General features: G+C 53.9%; 1 protein-coding gene across 4 annotated transcripts; it reads left to right on the plus strand.

The window, feature by feature from the left end:
• Positions 1-3,232: 3,232 nt before the first annotated feature.
• On the plus strand, positions 3,233-17,690 carry AGTRAP (angiotensin II receptor associated protein). Of its 4 annotated transcripts, XM_017887981.1 has the most exons (6): positions 3,258-3,379; positions 12,870-12,904; positions 13,185-13,281; positions 14,473-14,578; positions 15,432-15,606; positions 16,994-17,690. In XM_017887981.1, the coding sequence occupies exons 1-6, from the start codon at positions 3,353-3,355 to the stop codon at positions 17,019-17,021; spliced, it is 468 nt and encodes a 155-aa protein (XP_017743470.1). In that variant the 5' UTR covers positions 3,258-3,352; the 3' UTR covers positions 17,022-17,690. The 4 variants fall into 4 exon arrangements, with proteins under 4 accessions (XP_017743467.1, XP_017743469.1, XP_017743470.1 ...); XM_017887978.1 differs by lacking the exon at positions 13,185-13,281 and having other exon boundaries at positions 3,233-3,379; positions 15,432-15,627; XM_017887980.1 differs by lacking the exon at positions 13,185-13,281 and having other exon boundaries at positions 3,233-3,379.
• The last annotated feature ends 1,936 nt before the right edge of the window (positions 17,691-19,626 follow it).

Consider the following 19,626-nt stretch of genomic DNA (forward strand, 5'->3'; position numbering starts at 1 on the left):
GAGGAAAGGTATCACACCCTTCCACCCCTACAGTACTTAGTAAATGTCAGCTTTAATTCTAGGAGTTGTTTTTTTTTTTTTTTTTTTTTTTTTTTTGACATGGAATCTCACTCTGTTGCCCAGGCGAGAGTGCAGTGGCATGATCTCGGCTCACTCCAACTTCCACCTCCCAGGTTCAAGCAATTCTCCTGCCTCAGCCTTCCGAGTAGCTGGAACTACAGGTGCACACCCCCATACCCAGCTAATTTTTGTGTTTTTAGTAGAGACAGGGTTTCATCATGTTGGCCAGGATGATCTCGAACTCCTGACCTTAAGTGATCCACTGGCCTCAGCCTCCCAAAGTGTTAGGATTACAGGCGTGAGCCACCGCACCCGGCCTGTTTTTCATTTTCTCCTTACAAAGTGATCACAATTTTATTATATACCTAAAGGCTTGAACTAAATCCCTCTAGAATCTGGAGTGTATGAGAAATATTTTTTAGAAGGAAATTGATCAGGTCAGGCACTGTGGCTCACACCTGAAATCCCAGCACTTTGGGAGGCCGAGGCAGGCGGATCACCTGAAGTCAGAAGTTTGAGATCAGCCTGGCCAACATGGCAAAACCCCATCTCTACTAAAAATACAAAAATCAGCTGAGCATGGTGGCACTTGCCTGTAATCCCAGCTACTCAGGAGGCTGAGGCAGGAGAAAAGCTTGAACCTGGGAGACAGAGGTTGCAGTGAGCTGAGCTCACACCACTGCACTCCAGCCTGGGTGACACAGCGAGACTCCATCTCAAAAAAAAGATAAGTAATAATAACATAATATTCTAATATCAACCACTTACTGAGAAATTACTCTCTTCTAAGTACTTTACTGATAACAATAATTAATTACCAATAATGAACTAATAATAATAGCAAGCAGTCCTAAATCAAACTGGATGTAGCCATTTGGCTGGTCTCTAATTTACCCACTCATTACAACGGCAGATGTTGGATGGCCCTTCCCCCTAGACTGGGGGCATCTGTGCCTCCTAAGAGGGCATTAAGTTAGGCCTATGGGCCCTGCAGCCCTGCAAAACTCTCCTCATCCATCCAGAGAAACCCTTTCTTTGCATCTGGAGAGACTATGGGTCTTTATATTATCTAAGGACTCACCCAGGCAGTTTTGTAGGTTCCCACCTGGTTTCCCCCATCCTAGGAACAAGACTAAGTGCTCAGGTGTACCCTGAAGGTGTCCATACCTAGGTGACACTAAACAAAAGCTGGTGTTCTCTAAAGGAAAGTAGATGTTAGGAAGGGACCTGGAGGTACTGCGGATTAATGCTCTTGTTGGGGTGGGGGAATGCTGTGGTCAACAATCTTTAAGAGAGGTGCCAGGCGAGGCAGGAGACAACCCTTTCTTTCCTCATGCACAATTGGGGGAGGAATTTCTTTCTTTTTTTTTAATTTTTTTGAGACGGAGTCTCGCTCTGTCGCCCAGGCTGGAGTGCAGTGGCGCGACCTCGGCTCACTGCAAGTCCCCCCGGGTTCACGCCATTCTCCTGCCTCAGCCTCCCGTGTAGCTGGGACTACAGGCGCCCGCCACCACGCCCGGCTTTTTTTTTTTTTTTTTTTGTATTTTAGTAGAGACGGGGTTTCACCGTGTTAGCCAGGATGGTCTCGATCTCCTGACTTCGTGATCCGCCCGTCTCGGCCTCCCAAAGTGCTGGGATTACAGGCGTGAGCCACCACTCCCGGCCACTTACAGTTTTTCAACTAGAGTTTTCTAAAACTTTTGGTATGCTGATTAAAGTGGGCTCCCACTAATTTGGTTCCTCAGGTGTTGTTTTTTTGTTTGTTTGTTTGTTTTTCCCAGACAAGGTCTCACCCTGTCGCCCAGGCTGGAGTGCAGTGGTGTGGTGATCTCAGCTCACTGCAGCCTCCCCGGTTCAAGTGATTCTCGTGGCTGAGCCTCCTGAGTAGCTGGGACTGCAGGTATGCACCCCCACACCCTGCTAATTTTGGTATTTTTAGTAGAGATGGGGTTTCACCGTGTTGGCCAGGCTGGTCTCGAACTCCCGAGTTCAGGTGATCCACCCGCCTGGGCCTCCCAAAGTGCTGGGATAACAGGGGTAAGCCACTGCGCCCAGCCTCCTCTTGTGTTGATAGTAACAATAGCTCGTGTGTCCTGCCCATTTACTAAGTGCCAGGCACTGTTCTCTCCTAGACCAAACCGTAGTTAGGCTCCTCTGAGTCCTCAGCTTTACTAGGCCTTGACTTTGGACCTCTGTGTCTTCCTGTCCTTGCTGGGCCTGAGCCTGCATAAACCAGTTTCAGCAAGAGTCCTGCTAAGTTAGCAACAACTCCCCCTTCCTTGATGTCTCCTCCTAGGAATCTTCCATCCCTGGCTCCCTCACTCTGCACTTTGGCTATAAATCCCTCCTTGGTCCTTGTTGTATTCAGTGTTGAGCCCAAACTCTCACTCCACCGCAATAACCCTACAGCGAATCTTGAACAGTACTGGTTTAACAACTGTCCCAATAACGTTTTTTTTTTTTTTTTTTTTTTTGAGACGGAGTCTCGCTGTGTCGCCCAGGCTGGAGTGCAGTGGCCGGATCTCAGCTCACTGCAAGCTCCGCCTCCCGGGTTCCCGCCATTCTCCCGCCTCAGCCTCCGAGTAGCTGGGACTGCAGGCGCCGCCACCATGCCCGGCTAGTTTTTTGTATTTTAGTAGAGACGGGGTTTCACCGTGTTAGCGAGGAGGGTCTCGATCTCCTGACCTCGTGATCCGCCCGCCTCGGCCTCCCAAAGTGCTGGGATTACAGGCTTGAGCCACCGCGCCCGGCCTAACGTTTTCTTTAGCAACAGCGGTTAGCTCATTTACTCCTCACAAGGATCATATGAGGTAGGTATCCTAAATAGTTACCTACTATGTAAATGGTTACATAGGGAAATGGGAAGGAGAGAGGGTGCCCCCAAGGACCAGACACAAGCTGTTGTCACATCAGCACTTTGCGCTTGGACGGTCCCCCAGTTGTCCTGGCTGCAGGCAGCCCCAACAGCCCGCTTCCTGGAGTATTAGCCAGGCAGGATACGCCCTGGGCAACAGAAACTCCGACTTTTGCCAGAGGCCCCCAGGTACTGCCTGGGCGGTGGCGGGAGCCTGGAGCTTGGCGGAAGGCGCGCCTGCTGACGCCGTCTCCTAGCAACCGAGCGACGGTCACGTGACCCGCTCCAGCCCGCTTCACGTGGTCCGGATCGGCGCTGGGGTTGGAGTCCCCGCAAAGGGCGGGGCGGGGCGGGGCGGGGCCGGGCAAGTTTGTTCCCCGAGTTCGGAGCCCAGGAGCCCCCGCGGCTGCCGCGCAGGTGCCCTCGGCCTGGGTCGGGATGGAGCTTCCTGCTGTGAACCTGAAGGTGGCAACGGGCTGGGGATGGGGGTCCCCTTTGCGGGAGGTGGTGGGACATTTGCATTTTCCAGGAAGGTGGGAGGACCGGGAGTTTGGGGGAAAGAGGGATGGGAGGGAGGAAGGGAAGGTACAGACCCGACGCAAGAAGGAGGTGGGCAGGCAGGCCACAGCTGGGAGAGTGACTCAGGCACAGGCCAGCAGGGCGACGCAGAGGGGCCGTTGGAGGTGGCAGGGGAGGGCAAGGGCCGCCCCTTCCCGGACTCAGACCCTCCAGCAGGCAGCGCTGGTCCCAGGATTGCTGTTGCCTGCACGCCCAGAATTCCCCTGGAGGAGGAGGAAGGCGCGCGGGAGGGGCTTGGAGGCGGCTCACCTCCCCCGCGCGGGATCAGGGACTGGGCCTGCCCCCGGGTCCCAGCACCGTCCCAGGAGCCTCCTTATTTGCTAAGTCGGGTTCAGGAAATCAGATGTTCCCAAGCAATTGGTTTTATAAAGTTTACACGTCCAGCGCCCTTATTTCATAATTAAGAAGCACAAACTCCCACAGAAAGTACTTAAAAGCAGAAAACCCCAATTTTGTGCACTGGGGAAAACCTTGCAGGGCTTCCTGTGGTGTCTTCACACAGGAACGGTGCCAGCGGGTCTGGGTGCCAGCGGCTGTTCTTCTTTTTTTCCCCACCCAGCCCCGCCGCCCACGTGTCTGGGCTCCGTTTGCATTAGAGGGGCTAGGGGCTTTAGCTTTGGTCAGGAAGGTGTGGACCTTGGACCAAACCGGCCATTTTGGGTCTTAGTGCAGCCTCCTTTGAGGCAATATCTAGGAATGTCCTCTTACTCATAAATGACAAAGCATTTAGCTCCCTGTTGGTGTCTGGCAGTAAAGGAACCTGAGAGATAGATGGTTACAAAACAATGGCTTAATACACTTTATTATTACACAACATCTGTGCTGACTTGCCATGGGCCCCTTTCCGTTCTTAGTCATACTTGCTTCAGCAAACCTTCCTGAAGCTTCCAGTCAACGGTAGTGGGGAGACATGGCTGGAGCAGGGGGAATGGGCTTGGGTGGAACGTTCAGCTGGAAAGAAATTTACGTGACAGCAACCGAAGTGTGTTGGTATCCGTACCTACTCTATTCCAGGCAATGTGGGGTTAACACCAACTGCCTTTTCTCTGATGAGGGATTTGCTTAAAATAATTGCTGAGAGAGGATCAGGTGAGGGCCGTGGGAGGGATAGAGCTCTCATTTATGGGCTTCTGTGGTGTGCCAGGTTATATAATCAAGGCAACCTTATGAGAAAGCTGATGTGGTCATCTTTTTACAGATAGCAAACTTCAGCTTAGACCAGGTAAGTTGCCAAGGTCCCACAGGGAGTAAGGGGCAGTATCACAATTTGAACCCATAGGGCTCAGACTCCAGGGCCAGGTCCTTTCTGGGGTACCAGCTTAGTTAGGGCTGACTTTAACCTTGGCTGTTTCTGTCTTTTGGGAAGGCTTAGTCTCTTAGGGGCTTTTTTGAGCAACTTTTTAGGCCTGACAGGCTAAGAGCACCCACAGGTATGAGCTATGCTGGGCAGCTCAGCCAGGATGAAAAGGCTGGTCCTCCCCTTGACTTGGCAAACAAGATCCGCCCTCTCCAAGGGTGTTAGCCGCTACCAGTCAGAGAAAACTAAGTGCTGGGTGGCCCTGAGGGGTCAGGGTTGCCAGGTCAGGTACAGGAGATCCAGGTGAATTTGAATTTCAGACAGTAAGTCTCAGGCAGTATGTGGAACATGTTAACAAATTATTCATGATCTCATATTGGAAATTAACTGGGTGTTCTGTATTTTTGTTTGCTGAATCTGGCCATCCTGTGGAGAGCAGCCGTTGACTCCTTGCTTGCAGGCACTTAGGGGATGTTCCGAGATCAGAGCCCTTCAGGAGGTGGGGAACTGCTCCCTGCGGCCTGCACTCCCTCATTTTGTATATTCCTTGGGCAAGGGCTGAGTGTCCGCTTCTGCCCAGCTCAACCAGAGTGGGCAGTGGTGCCAGGTGAGAAGAAACAGCTGCCCTAGGCCCTTTGCACAAAGGGCAGCCCCTGACTGAGCCTCGTCCATGTAAGAATGACGTTGTGGGCCAGGTGTGGTGGCTCACTCCTGTAAGCCCAGCACTTTGGGAGGCCGAGGTGGGCCGATCACGAGGTCAGGAGATCAAGACCATCCTGGCTAACACGGTGAAACCCCGTCTCTACTAAAAATACAAAAACAAAATGAGCCGGGCATGGTGGTGGGCACCTGTAGTCCCAGCTACTCAGGTGGCTGAGGCAGGAGAATGGCCTGAACCCGGAAGGCATAGCTTGCAGCAAGCTGAGATCGTGCCACTGCACTCCAGCCTGGGCGACAGAGCGAGACTCCGTCTCAAAAAAAAAAAGAAAGAAAGAAAGAAAAAGAATGACATTGTGATGAGCTTAGAAAGGACTGGACTTGGGTTCAGAGGTCTCGTGGGAAGAGGACCTTGGGAGGAGGATCCATTGGTCTAGTAGGTAGTATAGCATTAGGGTTAAAAACTCAATAATGAACTCAGTAATGAGGGATGCAGGGCTGACTTCCTGACAGGCACTGTGTGGAGCGCTTTCCACACCTCTCCACCTCCCTGTACCACTGGATCCACACAACAACACTGAATAAGGCATTATTGCCCTGCTTTACAGAAGAGCAAACAGCTGTTCTGAGAGGTCAGGTGACTTGCCCAAGGTCATTAGGTTCTAAAGTCATGGAGCCAGGATCAGATCCACCTGTTTGCCTCCAGCACCCACGAAGTTAACCGCTGCACGACTCTGCCTCCCATCTGTGGCAGCCCTGACTGGTGTCCTGGGGCCCCGGCCACCCTGGGGGATCTCACTAGCGCATGTAACGGGCCACCAAGTGTTTGCACAGGACTGGTAGGCGTATGTTCCATATCTGGAAAGTCCTACCCCGCCATGGGTCCTCTAGTGGCAAACAAAGGGTTGAAGTCTTGGTCTTCATGCCCAGTTGGTTTCTCTTCAACCTTTCCTTCTCCAGGTTAGACTTCCTCATTTCCATCCGCCCTCTACGGCTCTTCGAGATCCTGACGGTGTAGCACAGTGGACAGAACACAGACTTTGCGGGTAGGCAGGTCTGCATTCAAGGTCTTGAGTAGGTTTCTGTGTGACCTTAAGTAGGTTTCTGAACTCTCTCAGTATCAATTTCTTCCTTGTAAAAAGAAGATAAATACAGTCCCTACCTCCTAGGATGATGGATCCCATGGTCCAGGAGGTAGTCTAGAATTAGGGCTACAAATTCAGGCTGGGCCAGGTGCGGTGGCTCACGCCTGTAATCCCAGCACTTTGAGAGACCCAGGCAGGTGGATCACTTGAGGTCAGGAGTTCGAGACCAGCCTGGCCAACATGATGTAACCCCACCTCTACTAAAAGTACAAAAATTAGCCAGGTGTGGTGGTGCTCGCCTGTAGTCCCAGCTACTCAGGAGCCTGAGGCCCGAGGATCACTTGAACCTGGGAGACAGAGGTTTATGTGAGTTGAGATCGCACCACTGCACTCCCAGCCTGGGCGACAGAGCAAGACTCTGTTTCATAAAACAGACAAACCTCCGGCTAGATAGATCGATTCTGACATTTGTGTCTGGGCTTTGTTGTTTGTAAGCTTTATGAATATGGGCCAATTTACTTAATCTCTCAGAGCCTCAGTTCTACCCCATACAGTTACACGGATGACATGAGTTAGGTGCAGCGCAGGTTAGACGCATGGGAGGCAGGTGCTTGTCAGTAGCAGGAGTTGCTGCTCTTGTTGACGATACAGGATCCCTGTCCCACAGAGGTATTTAACAGTTAGTAAACGGATACTTACAGTGACCGTCCAGATAGATGCTTGTCTCTGGCAGTTGAGGCACCCCATTGGACAAATGGGTACTGCCTCCATTTCGCAGAAGGGAGCCTGAGGCCTTGGTGCGTGGACCAGCACCCAGGTCTTCTGTTCCAACATAGCATCCTGGGACCCTCTGCTGCCTTGGCCCATGGACCCCTGTCTGGGAAAGCTGGGCGGCCTCCCCTGGGCTGAGCACTGTAGTGAGAGTCCAGGGGCTCAGGTCCGTCTTTCCTGCTCAACTGGGAAAGGTCCTGGCCCTGCCACCCATTTAGCTCAGGTCCCTCCCCTGCTTCCAGCTCCTCTTTCAGGCAGTACCTGAGAAACCTGTGTCTCTTTGGCTACCAGGAAGCTCCCCCAGGGCCAGAAGACAGTGCTTTTGTCCCGACAGTTACTGGCCCCTCTTTCCCTGGGCTGCCAGGAAGGGCAGGGCCCGTTTGGCTCAGTTTCTCCCTGGAGCTTTCCTGCACATGAAGGCCTCTCTGGGTGTCCTTCTGTTACAAAGATGAGGAAACTGAGGCAGGGGAGGATTAGGCTTCTGGACATTTCTTTTCCCAGGGACTTAAGAGAAGCACATGGTGCTAACTTTCTTCATGTTTATCAAACCAAAGTGACGTCACACAGAGGGGACTGTGTGTGTTCCAAGGATCTGCAGTATTTCCAGGTTACATTGTTTTCTTCCCTAGCAGAGATGGCAGAGGTGTGGACCCAGCTGGGTGCCCACTGTGTACTACAGGTCCTTCCAGCGCTGGAAGGTCTTTATCTCACAGGTTGTAAGCATGACCCTTGGGGTGCCCTGCAGATCAGCGGCCCCCGTAGGACTCAGCCTTTCATGCTAACTGCATTCTCTCCAGAATAATCCAGGGCTCTGCAGGGCCCATTTACTAAAGACCTTTTGTGTGCACAGTCTAGGCATAGGAGCCAGAGCATTGAAAATGAAGATCATTCCAAAACAAGCCCAGAGTGGGAAGAGTTAGGTGTCGATTTTGGGGAGGAAAGGGGCGATGGGAGCTACCTCCCCTCTGTCTCTTTCCTCGGTGTCTTCTTTAAATCCAAAAGCTGGATGTTGGGACCACTGTGGCTGACTGTGTGGTGTGGCCCTGAGTGAGTTCCTTTCTGTCTATGGTCCAGGGTTTACTATCAGATAGAGGAGACAGCAGTTAGCTCTGAAGATAAGAATCATCCTCATGCCCAGCCCTGCCTGCCCCCAACTTCCCGTCCCTCCCTCCTCCACTCCCCTCACCTTCCACTCCAGCCACACTGGATTCTGTTCAGTTTCCAGAAAGTTCCATGCCCCCCTTCTGCCACAGAGCCTGTGTGGGTGCCGTCTCTCCTGCTCAAAATGCTCTTCTTCCCCTTCTGCCTCCTCCATCCCTTCCTCAGAGAAGCCCCTGACCTCCCCACCCTCCCAGCCTCCCTGCTGTTCAATCAGGTGCCCTTTAGTTTGCTATAGCTTTCCTTCAGGATGAGGGTTCACTGCACCTCCATTGCTAGGGCAGAGGACCTGGTTAGCAATGTCAGTCCTGAGAGTGCAGCTCCAAGTCTTCTCTGCACACCTCTGACTCCCCAGGGTGGATGAAAAGCAGGTGCCAGTGATGCTGGGTGACACTAAATGTTTAAGAAACTTAACACCATTTGATCACTTCAAGCCCCTGGGAATTGAAATCCATGGAAAACTATACCTTCCCGCCTCAGTTTCCCCATCTTTGTAATGGGGAGAGGCCTGATGGCTGGACAACACAGTGTGGGTCTGAGTCCTGGCTCTGCCATTGGCCTGCTCTGTGACCTTGGGCAAGTGACTTCCTTCCGAACCTCAGTTTTCTCAGCTGTAAAATGGGGATAATAAGACCTCAGAGGATTTAGTGCTTTTATATACAGAAAGCACTTAGAATGGCACCTAGCACGTAGGGAGTGCCCAATAGTAGACGAAGGTAGGTGAGGTGATGGCAAGGGTTCCTTCTAGAGCTCGCCTCCTGTAAACACACTACTCAGCCTGGTCAGAGTCTCGAGATCTTCTTAAAGTTCTGTGCATCGGTCCTTACAGAATTATTTTCCTAGTCTTTTGGAGCTGGGAGAGGAATTTCTTTTGGGCCACAGAGCCAGGCGCCTTGTGGTTCACTCTGGCCCCGGTCCTGGAGGTGAAGGTGAAGTAGCTCAGCCTCCAGCTCTGGCTTCCATCTGCCCCCATGTGTGAACCTTTCTCACAAGCCCACACCGTTCCCAGCTGAAGGCCCGCGCCCCCAGCGGGGAGGTTGAGTGCACTGGTTTTGGAGGCGAGTTTGAAATTTCATTCCAGTTTGCCACTTGCTACCTGTGGAGTCTTGTTCAACATAATTTATCTCTGAGTCTTGTTTTCTCATCTGTGAAATGGGAATAATAGTATCTGTTCCAGAGGCTGCTGTGAGGTCCAGATAAGGTCATGTGAGACGGTTGGCATAGGGCCTGGCACATAGTTGGTGTGTGGTCAAGAGTAACTCTTCTAGAAATGTTTTTTTCTCCTCTGCCAGAGTGAGTTTGTCTTACTTTCTTTTCTTTCTTTCCCTCTTTCCTTTCTTTCCCTTCTTTCCTTCCTTTCCCTTCCCCTTCCCTTCCCCTTCCCTTCCCCTTCCCCTTCCCATTTTCCTTCCCCTCCCTCCCTCCCTTCCTTCCTTCCTTCCTTCCTTCCTCTGTCCCCCAGGCTGTAGAGCAGTGGCACGATCTTCACTCACTACTTACTCGACCTCACTGGCTCAAGTGATTCTCCCACCTCAGCCTCCCAAGTAGCTGGGACTATAGGCATACTCCACCATGCCTGGCTGGCTAATTTTTTGATTTTTTGTAGAGATGGGGTCTTACTTTGTTGGCCAGGTTGTTCTCAAACTCCTGGGCTCTAGCAGTCTTCCCCCTCAGCCTCCTAACGTGTTGGGATTACAGGCGTGAGCCACGGGAGCCGGCCCGGAGTCCTCCTAACGTGTTGGGATTACAGGCATGAGCCACCAGAGCCGGCCCGGAGTTCTTTTTTGCAGGTGGTGAGGGCTCCTTCTGCCTTTCCACCCAGGCTGGAAACCCCGGCCTTCTTCCAAACCTTGCCCATGTCTGGGCCAGCCCACTGCCTCTGCCCCAGGCAGGTGGCGTCTCTCCCAGCCTGACCCCTCGATCCCTTGAGTAAGCTTCTTCTAGGGCCCTCATTGACCACCAGGCCTGTTGAAGCTTCCAATTTGGGGCTTCCGGCCTCCCAAAAATCTCTGTGCCACCCCACCCCCACCTCAAACATCTCCATGCTCACCGCCACCCACGCAGGGCCTGGGGCTCGGCCCCACCTTTGCTTGGCTGAGCCCCGCTCATACTTTGTGCTCAACCCGGGTCCCTTCTCTTTGGAAGCTCTTGCTGCAGCTGCCTGCCCTCCCGAGGCATCTGCTTTTCTTTTTTTTTTTTGAGATGGAGTCTCACTCTGTTGCCCAGGCTGGAATGCAGTGGCCTGATCTGGGCTCCCTGCAACCTCTGCCTCCCAGGTTCAAGCAATTTTCATGCCTCAACTTCTGGAGTAGCTGGGATTACAGGTGCCCACCACCATGCCTAGCTAATTTCTGTATTTTTAGTAGAGATGGGGTTTCACCATGTTGGCCAGGCTGGTCTCGAACTCCTGACCTCAGGTGATCTGCCTGCCTTGGCCTCCCAAAGTGCTGGGATTACAGGCATGAGCCACTAGCCCAGGCCCATCTGCCCTTTTTTTATGTGCTTTCCAGTCAGGGCCTTGTTGATATCCTGGAGTAGAGACCAGTTCCAAGAGAGGAGGCTGTTATTTTAAGGACATAGAGGGCATTAAAAAGGGTAAAATATTGGAGTCAGGTGCAGTGGCTCCTGCCTATAATCCCAGCACTTTGGGAGACCAAGGTGGGTGGATTGCTTGAGCCCAGGAATTTGAGACTAGCCTAGTTAACATAGGGAGACCTCGTCTCTACAAAAAAAAAAAAAAAAAAAAAAATTGCTGGGCGTGGTGGTGCACACTTGTAGTCCAGCTACTGGGGAGGCTGAAGCAGGAAGATCACTTAAGCCCAGGAGTTCGAGGCTGCAGTGAGCTGTGATGGTGCCACTGAACTCCAGCCTGACCCACAGAGCAAGACCTTGTCTCAAAATTAAAAAAGAAAAAAGTAGAATATTGCAGAAATCCAGAAAATAGCCAGAGGGATTTTTGTTGTTGTTGTTTTTCCTTACCATAGGGCATACTGAGCTATCTCCCTGTAGAAAAGTCTCAGTGGTGTCCCTCATTGCACTTGGCATGAAGCCCACGCTCCTTCCCAAGGCCCTCAGGCCCCCCTACCTGTCCCCAGCCACCCTCCCTTTGCTGGCTTTCTCCAGCCACAGCAGCTGCTTTCCCCTCTGTCCCTGCACAATGCCCCAGCTCCAGTGTCCCAAGAAATCACCCTCATGTGAGCCCCCACCCCCACCACTCTGCCTCTTCTGATTTCAGAGCAGACTCCCTGCATTCCACAAAGGAGCCTCCCGCCCTTGTGTTACAGGAAAGGGGTCCTGATCCAGACCCCAAGAGAGGGTTCTTGGATCTCGCACAAGAAAGAATTCAGGGCGAGTCCATAGAGTAGAGTGAAAGCAAGTTTATTAAGAAAGTAAAAGAATAAAAGAATGGCTGCTCCATAGGCAGAGCATCCCTGAGGGCTGCTGCTTGCCCTTTTATTTTTTAATTAATTTGTTTGTTTGTTTGTTTATCTTTGAGATGGAGTTTCGCTCTTGTCCCCCAGGCTGGAGTGCAGTGGCACAATATCGGCTCACTGCAACCTCCATCTCCCAGGTTCAAGCAATTCTTCTGTCTCAGCCTCCTGAGTAGCTGGGATTACAGGCGCACACCACCATGCCTGGCTAATTTTTGTATTTTTTGGTAGAGACAGGGTTTCACCATGTTGGCCGGGCTGGTCCTGAACTCTTGACCTCAGGTGATCCACCCGCCTCAGCCTCCCAAAGTGCTGGGATTACAGGCGTGAGCCACCACGCCCAGCCCGGTTGCCCATTTTTATAGTTATTTCTTGATAATACGCTAACCTAGGGGTGGATTCTTCATGCCTCCCCTTTTTAGACCATAAAGGGTAACTTTGTGACGTTGCCATGGCAGTTGTAAACTGTCATGACGCTGGTGGAAGTGTAGCAGTGAGGACGACCAGAGTTTACTCTTGTGGTCATCTTGATTTGGGTGGGTTTTAGCCAGCTTCTTTACTGTAACCCGTTTTGTCAGCAAGGTCTTTATGACCCGCACCTTGTGCTGACCTCCTATCTCATCCTGTGACTTAGAATGCCTTCACCATCTGGGAATGCGGCCCACTAGGTCTCAGCCTTATTTTACCCAGCTCCTATTCAAGATGGAGTTGCTCTGGTTCACATGCCTCTGACTCTTGGAAGGGGCGTGGGTGTCAGTAAAGGCATGAAGCGGCCCCTCCCTGACCTGGCCTGCTTTCTTCCTCCTCCGTCACTCCTGGGCCACCTGCAGTTGCTGGTTTGTCTTTTCAACAGACATTTCTGAGGCCCTCAGAGGTGCCAGGTGCGAGGGCCTCCTGTGTTTTCTGCACCCGATGCTTTCCTGCCCCTGTGGTGGTCATGTTCACAGACCTCTTCTCCCCACCTTGTCGTACCACAGGTGATTCTCCTAGGTCACTGGCTGCTGACAACCTGGTAAGTGACTCTGTGGGTATCTCCGTGTCTCCTGCGGTCTCAGGGTCTGTGTCAGCCGGGTCAGGTCCTGGTTCTGCCATGTTTTAGCCAGGTCACTTTGGGCCAAACAGCTCTGCCTCTCAGGTCATCTGCACAATAGACATAAGGATTGCACACCCTGCAGGAGCTGGGAGGGAGACGAGGAAGAGTGCTCATCAGAGCTCCCCAGGGCCTGCCCCGCAGTGAGGCCTCAGCATTGCAGCTTGATTTTCACCTTTACCATCTCTTTTAATCTGTTGAGCTTCTGGAGACATTTCTCTGCCAAACCAAGACTGGAAACCCCTGAGCTCACATGTGCACTTTGTAAACTTCGAAGTGCAGTGCACAGGGCAACGGCTGTGAGTAATATGAACAGTAGCCATCATGGTTCATGACCTTGAGAAGCAGGGCCAAAAATACAGATTTCTTAGTCACACTTCCCCAAGATTCTGAGTTGGTGATTCTGGGCTGGGACCCAGGCACCTGCTTTCTTAAAAGCAAAAGATAAGATGGTTTATTCAAAGACGTATTGAACCAAATGGCACTTCACACCTGCCTTGTAAATGTCTTCTGCATGTTACCCTTCAGTGAATGTCCTATAAATCTAGGAAGCATTGGTAATAAACGAGGTAGACTTGGTCCCTGTCCTCCTGAGTCGTCTTTGCAGCACAGCAGGGTGAGCAAGAGCATGGCCTCTCCAGCCAGACTCCAAATCCCAGCCCCACTGCTCAGCAGCTGTGTGACCTTGGGCAAGTTACTTAACCTCTCTGTGCCTCAGTTTCCTTATCTCTAAGGATAACAGTAATACTGCCTTCCTAGGGTTGTTAATATAAATGCACATAAATTAGTTAATTTAAAGCAGTTAGAACCATGCCAGGTACTAGCAAGTGATCTGTGTTCACTATGATTTTGATTGGATTGACAAGCAAACAAGTAAGTCAACAATGTCAGTTAGTAGCAATACCCTAAAAAAGATAATAGGGCGGGGCTTGTGTTAGGAAAATGACAAGGTTGTACTTAGCACTGATGGGTGAGGGAAGGAGTCTCAGGGTGAACATTCAAGTTGCCACTGAATGACAAAAGGAGGGCCAGGTGTCAGGGTAGAGGGCGCCCGCCACACAGGGCAGTGGCTGGGAGGTCAGCAAGGGCGGGGCTGTGTCCGGGATCCCACGGGCCCCTTAGGTCCTGGTGAAGAGTCTGCATTTTATTCTAAATGGGATAGAAAACTGTTGGAGGATTTTTAGCAGATGAGTGACAGCATCTGACTACATTATGGGTTGCTGTCTAGAGAATAGAGTGGCAGTCAGGACACTGGCACAGGGTGGCTGCGGCTGTCATCTGGCAGGAGAGGGAGGTGCTTTGGATCTACAGGGACACAGCCAGATCCAGGGTCTGAGTGGGAGGCAGAGCCCATAGGATTTGCTGGCACAGCCGAGTGGCCTCAGAGACTATGGTGTGTTCTGGGAGGAGGCCCTGAGACCCCGGAGCAGGAGGGAGGTGACCTGTGGGGTGGTGGCCGCCTGACAGGACTGAGCTACCTCTTCCTACAGGGGCTGCATTGTATTCTCGGGCTCCTATCCCTGGGCCAACTTCACTATCCTGGCCTTGGGTGTGTGGGCTGTGGCTCAGCGGGACTCCATCGACGCCATAAGCATGGTGAGCCAGGGTGGGGGAGAGGCGGCAGGGTAGGGGGCCGCAGCACAGGGTGAAACACAGCCTGGTTCTGCCACTCCATCCCGTCCCAATCTTCCCCCTCTTCCTTGGGCTGCCACTTCCCATTGTCTAAAGCCTTGTTCGTCAGCCTCCTGGGCTCCGGCCCATGCCTGTCTTCAGGAGCCCAGCCTGCTGCTCTTGTCTGGCTTGGAGAACCCCAAGTCTGCCATTATCTCCCCGAGGAAAGCCATGGGGTGGGTCCCACAGGTGCCTCAGATTAGCCACTTCGCCAAAGCAGCAGAACATCCCCTGTAACCTGCCTCTGGGGCTCTCTTTTAGGGGAGGGGCTATGGCTGGGAGACCCGGCCAAGGGGGCACTCCACATTTTAGGAAGTAGAGGTGACCCTGCCCTACCAAAACCTCCCACAGGGGGAGCTTGTCAGCACGTGGGGCAGTGAGCGCTCCCACACGGGCTCTTCAAGCCAAGTCCAGGGCCTCAGGATGACTGAAAAGGGATTTTCTTTGTGTTGGAGACAGACTGGGTGCACTCCAAGGAACCTTCCTCTATGGCGGTTCTAGAGCCAAATCTTGTGCCCGTCATGGCCTTGGAGGTGACGGGAAATGGGTGGGGAGGGAGGCTCTGGTGGAACCGAGACCTGGACCCCCGGCGTCCCTGCCCCCAGACTGCAGTCTCAGCCAGCAGCTTCCCAACGGGGTCCTGCCTGCTTGCTTGATCTGTTTTCCAGCAAAACTCAAGGACGCAGTAGGGCACGAAACAGCTTCCCATCCGGTATATGGTGGGGGAGCCACAGGGCCGGCGGGGGTGCTGTGCTCATCAGTGTGGTGTGTCTTGCAGTTTCTGGGTGGCTTGCTGGCCACCATCTTCCTGGATATCGTGCACATCAGCATCTTCTACCCGCGGACCAGCCTCACGGACACGGGCCGCTTTGGCGCGGGCATGGCCATCCTCAGCTTGCTGCTCAAGCCGCTCTCCTGCTGCTTCGTCTACCACATGTACCGGGAGCGCGGGGGTGAGCTCCTGGTCCACACTGGTGAGGCCACTACCTCCAGCCAGCTCCCCACTCTTGTCTCTCCCTTGCCTGGCCCCCAGCCTCTCCCTCAGTGAGCCAGCCTTGCCCCATGGGGCCAGGGCTTAAGGTGCAGGGAGAGCGTGGCATGGGCGCTCTGTACCAGGCTGGACGGGTCCAAGCTCCTAGTCTCTGCTGCAGGAGCCCAGGGGTCCTCTGGTTGTCCTGGTCTGCCGTGACCTTCTGCTGTGAAGCTGAGGCTGGGCCCTTCTCTCAGCCCAGAGCACAGGCACAGCTTGGGGTATCATTTAGTTCCCAGGGACAGCCCTGGGCTGTCTCCATTCTGAGGGCCACAGGCACCTACAGGTCTCCTTTCTGTTCCCACCGGGGCCCATCACTGGAACCCCATTTCCTGCCATGTGGGGTCTTCCCTCTCTTGAGGCAGAGACTGTGCTAGGTGGCCAAGGGAGAGCCCGCGCCAGTGTAGGCTGTGGGAGCCTCAGCGAAGACAGCCCTGAACAGGGAGTACTTTCCCTGCCCACTGGCCCCTCCCCACTCGCCCAGCCTTACACCTGCCCTCTCCCACGCCCTCTCTGAACTCCTGTACCCCTTCTGCTGGTGGCCGAGCCATTTTCCTGCTCTCTGACACCTCTCTCTCTTCCTTTCTCTCTCTCTTTGAGAGGAGTGGAGGGAGGTGGTGGGGTGTGGCCTTCTACCTTTCACTCCTGAGAAGAGATGCCCTAGGTGGCCTGTGACTGCCACCAGCTGGTCGAGGGTAGGAATGGCCTGGGGCTGCCCACAGTGGCTGACGTCAGCACTGCCTGGACCTGCCCCAGGTGAGGGGCGCCAGAATGTTTCTCCCATTAGACAGATGAGGAAACTGAGGCCCACATCCCTTGGGACTTGTTCAGGGTCTCAGGATGAATGTACAGAGTAGGGGTGGGAGTGAGGCATTGGGGTACTCGGAGCCCTGCCTTGGACCCAGCCCCAGCCTCTGAGGCCATCTGGATATGGTAATATGGTATCCTTGTACCTGGGAGGGGAGCTGGAGAGGACTGCGTGGGCCCGGGGCTGGCGTCTCTCTGCCCAGGTTCCTGAGCACTCGCTGCCTGGGGAAGCCCATGGCACAGGGGCCAGGAGCCTGGCTTTGGATCGGCTGCCTAGGCGTGGATCCCAGCATCATCAGCTTCGAGCTGTGTGATCTTGGGCAAGTCAGTTCATCTCTTTGACCCACAATTTCCCCATCTGTAAAGTGGGGACAATAAAAATTTGCATGATGTCAGGATGCCCAGCCCGAGGGTGGCGGGGGTGGGTCTTGGGTTGGACTCAGCCGAACATTCCGACTTCTCACCCTTCATTTTTCTTTCCCGCCATGTCCCCTGCCACGCAGGTTTCCTTGGACCTTCTCAGGACCGTAGTGCCTACCAGACGATTGACTCAGCCGAGGCGCCCGCAGATCCCTTTGCAGTCCCAGAGGGCAGGGGTCAAGATGCCCGAGGATACTGAAGCCAGCCACACTGTGCCCGGCCCCGCCCCAGGCCTTCCTTGTGCCTGGGAGGTCGTTCTAGGGATGCTCCTGACCTCCATCTCTTGGACCTAAGATGGAATGTATCTCCAGCTCAGGGGTTACCTGAACCAAGTGCCCTGAGAGGCCAGGAGCCCCTATGGGCCACCCAGTGCCTTGCACACTCCTGTCCCAAACTCCCTGAGGCCTCCCCTCCCTTCAGGGCACCCACTGGTTCCCAGGCTGGAACCATGGTCTCTCTTCACCTCCTACCGCACCACAGAGGCCCCCAGCTGAGTCCTGCCTGAGTGTGGCAGGCTCAGGCCTTTAAGGACCACTGATGCCCCCTGAGGCCTCCCCCGAGTTTGTCAGGCTTCGGTGGAAGCCCTGAGAGCTTCAGGTCCTGCTCAGCTCCAGGAGCGGTCTGGCATGGGAGTGAGGCCCCGTGCTTCTCACTGCCTGGTCACATGGTGGCTAGGGATGCAGGGCTGGAGGTCAGAGGCGTCAGCAACACTGTGACCCACCACAGCCTCCAGCCTCCCTTTTCGGAGCCACAGCATTAAAGTTTGGGGAATTCTATAGATGGGCTGTGTTTTGAGCCACTTTCAATCTCCTGGCTGGGCTGGGGCCTGGCCTTGTTCCTGGGAAGATTTCTCCTGCCAGTTCCCAGGTGGAGCCTGCACTAGGCTGCCCCAATCTGTCATGGCGGGAGGAAACGGGCATGCGCGTTGGCTGAGCTGGGCTTGTGCCTGACTCTGGCCTAGCAGAGGCCACAGCAGAGAGAGAAACTGGTGGGTGTGGTGTGTGGGCATCCGTTTCTCTGAACCAGATGACGCAGGCACTGTTTAGAATCTTGCTCTGCCACTTACTAGCTGCATGCCTTCAGTGTCTTCTAGAAAGGGTTGGTGCCTGCTCCAGGTGTAAGGTGCCTGGCGTGAGGAGGGCTCCCTCAGTGATGGTGAAGTTGTTAGCAGTGGACTTGCTCCTCGGGCCAGTGACAATGCTAGGTTAGGAGGCAGGGGCGACCTCTTCCTGGCAGCCCCTGTGTCTGGTCACCGCTGACTTGGGCTGACACATCCAGAAGTTCCCCAGGGCCTGGGCCCACCCCACGGACAGGTCTGGCGGTTCACAGCTTGCTCTTCTGCCCCTGGCCCCGAAGTGCCAGGACTTTCCCAGGCCATCCTGGCTTGTCTCTGGCACAGGGTCGAGGCCTAGTGCACAACCGCCACCATTCTGGTGTCCATCTGTCAATCAAAAGAGGCTTAGTACCTGCCTGGTGCCGAGCAGACGGGGCTGCAGTGATGACCTTGGGAGCCTGCTCTCTCAACCTAGGAGTCTTCACACCTGAAGGATTACAGACAGAGGCAAGAGCTCTGAAAGAAGGGGACACAGGCCTCTGGGCCAGGGAGGAAGGCTGCTGTGAGGAAGGGGCTGTGCTCTGGGCAGAGGGCTGCGGAGCAGCTGCGGTTGTAAGAAACTGGAAACAGCCTTGCTGTCAGGAGACGGACTTCATTGTAGGGAGTATGGACCAGTAAGCCACGGTCCATTCATCGTATGGAGTACGGTGCAGTGAGCCACAGTCCATTCATTATAGGGAGTATTCATTACAGGGAGTGGACCAGTAAGCCACGGTCCATTCATCGTATGGAGCACAGTGCAGCAGTTACAGCTGATAAAGCAGACCTCCTACTAACGTTGGTCCCCTGCAAATGTGAACAAAGCAGACTGCAGAATGACATTGGGATGAATTTTCAAACCTCACAGCAATGCCATATGTTGTTCCTGGGTTTATGTGTGGTCAAATAGTCCAGGTAAAAAGCCTGGACTAGAAGGACCTGTCAGGTTCGTGACTGTAGCCGCCCTGGGTGGAGGAGGGGCGTGACCCAGGGGGAATGCGACTAAGACCCAAGTCTATTTCTCTTGTGTATACGGTGTCCTGGCCCTGGGAGGGCTTGTGTGCCTGCATCATGAATGTGTCAGATTCCCAAAGGGAATGAAAAGCCAGGGCAGGGGCTTGGCCCAGGCAATGGGGGCAGATGATGGAACCTGGGCCACGCACAGGGGAGTGTATCCAGAAACCTCGGTTCCTCATCGTCCCAGACCCCCAGGTCGAACCGGCTCTGCAGGAGAGGACAGAGGAAAGCTCCTGTCTCGGGGTGTGCCCCAGAAGCAGAGTCTGCGATGAAAGCAAGGGAGCTGGGCTTTCAGTCATTGGCCAGGAGCTGCTCAGGGAGTGGGAGAGGGTGGCTTAGATTTGCAGGCACTGTGCCCCCCTGACCGTGCAGGCAGTCAGAAGCCAGATGGCCATCAGAGGCAGACAGAAACAGTGGAGGAGGCACCCGTGTGGCTGCTCCTTCCACACAGCAGGCTCCACAGGGAGAGCTTCTAACAAAAAACAAGCACCCCAGAGCCCACTGTGCGTGAGGCTGTGTTCCAGAGGCAGGGGATGCCAGGGTGCGGGTAAAGTCACCCGGGGCATTCCATTTAGCATGAGAAGTTCTAGGCAGTGTGACAGCTAA

Source organism: Rhinopithecus bieti, unplaced genomic scaffold (genome assembly GCF_001698545.2).
Source record: "Rhinopithecus bieti isolate Rb0 unplaced genomic scaffold, ASM169854v2 scaffold_16234, whole genome shotgun sequence".
In the NCBI taxonomy this organism is placed as follows: Eukaryota; Metazoa; Chordata; class Mammalia; order Primates; family Cercopithecidae; genus Rhinopithecus; species Rhinopithecus bieti.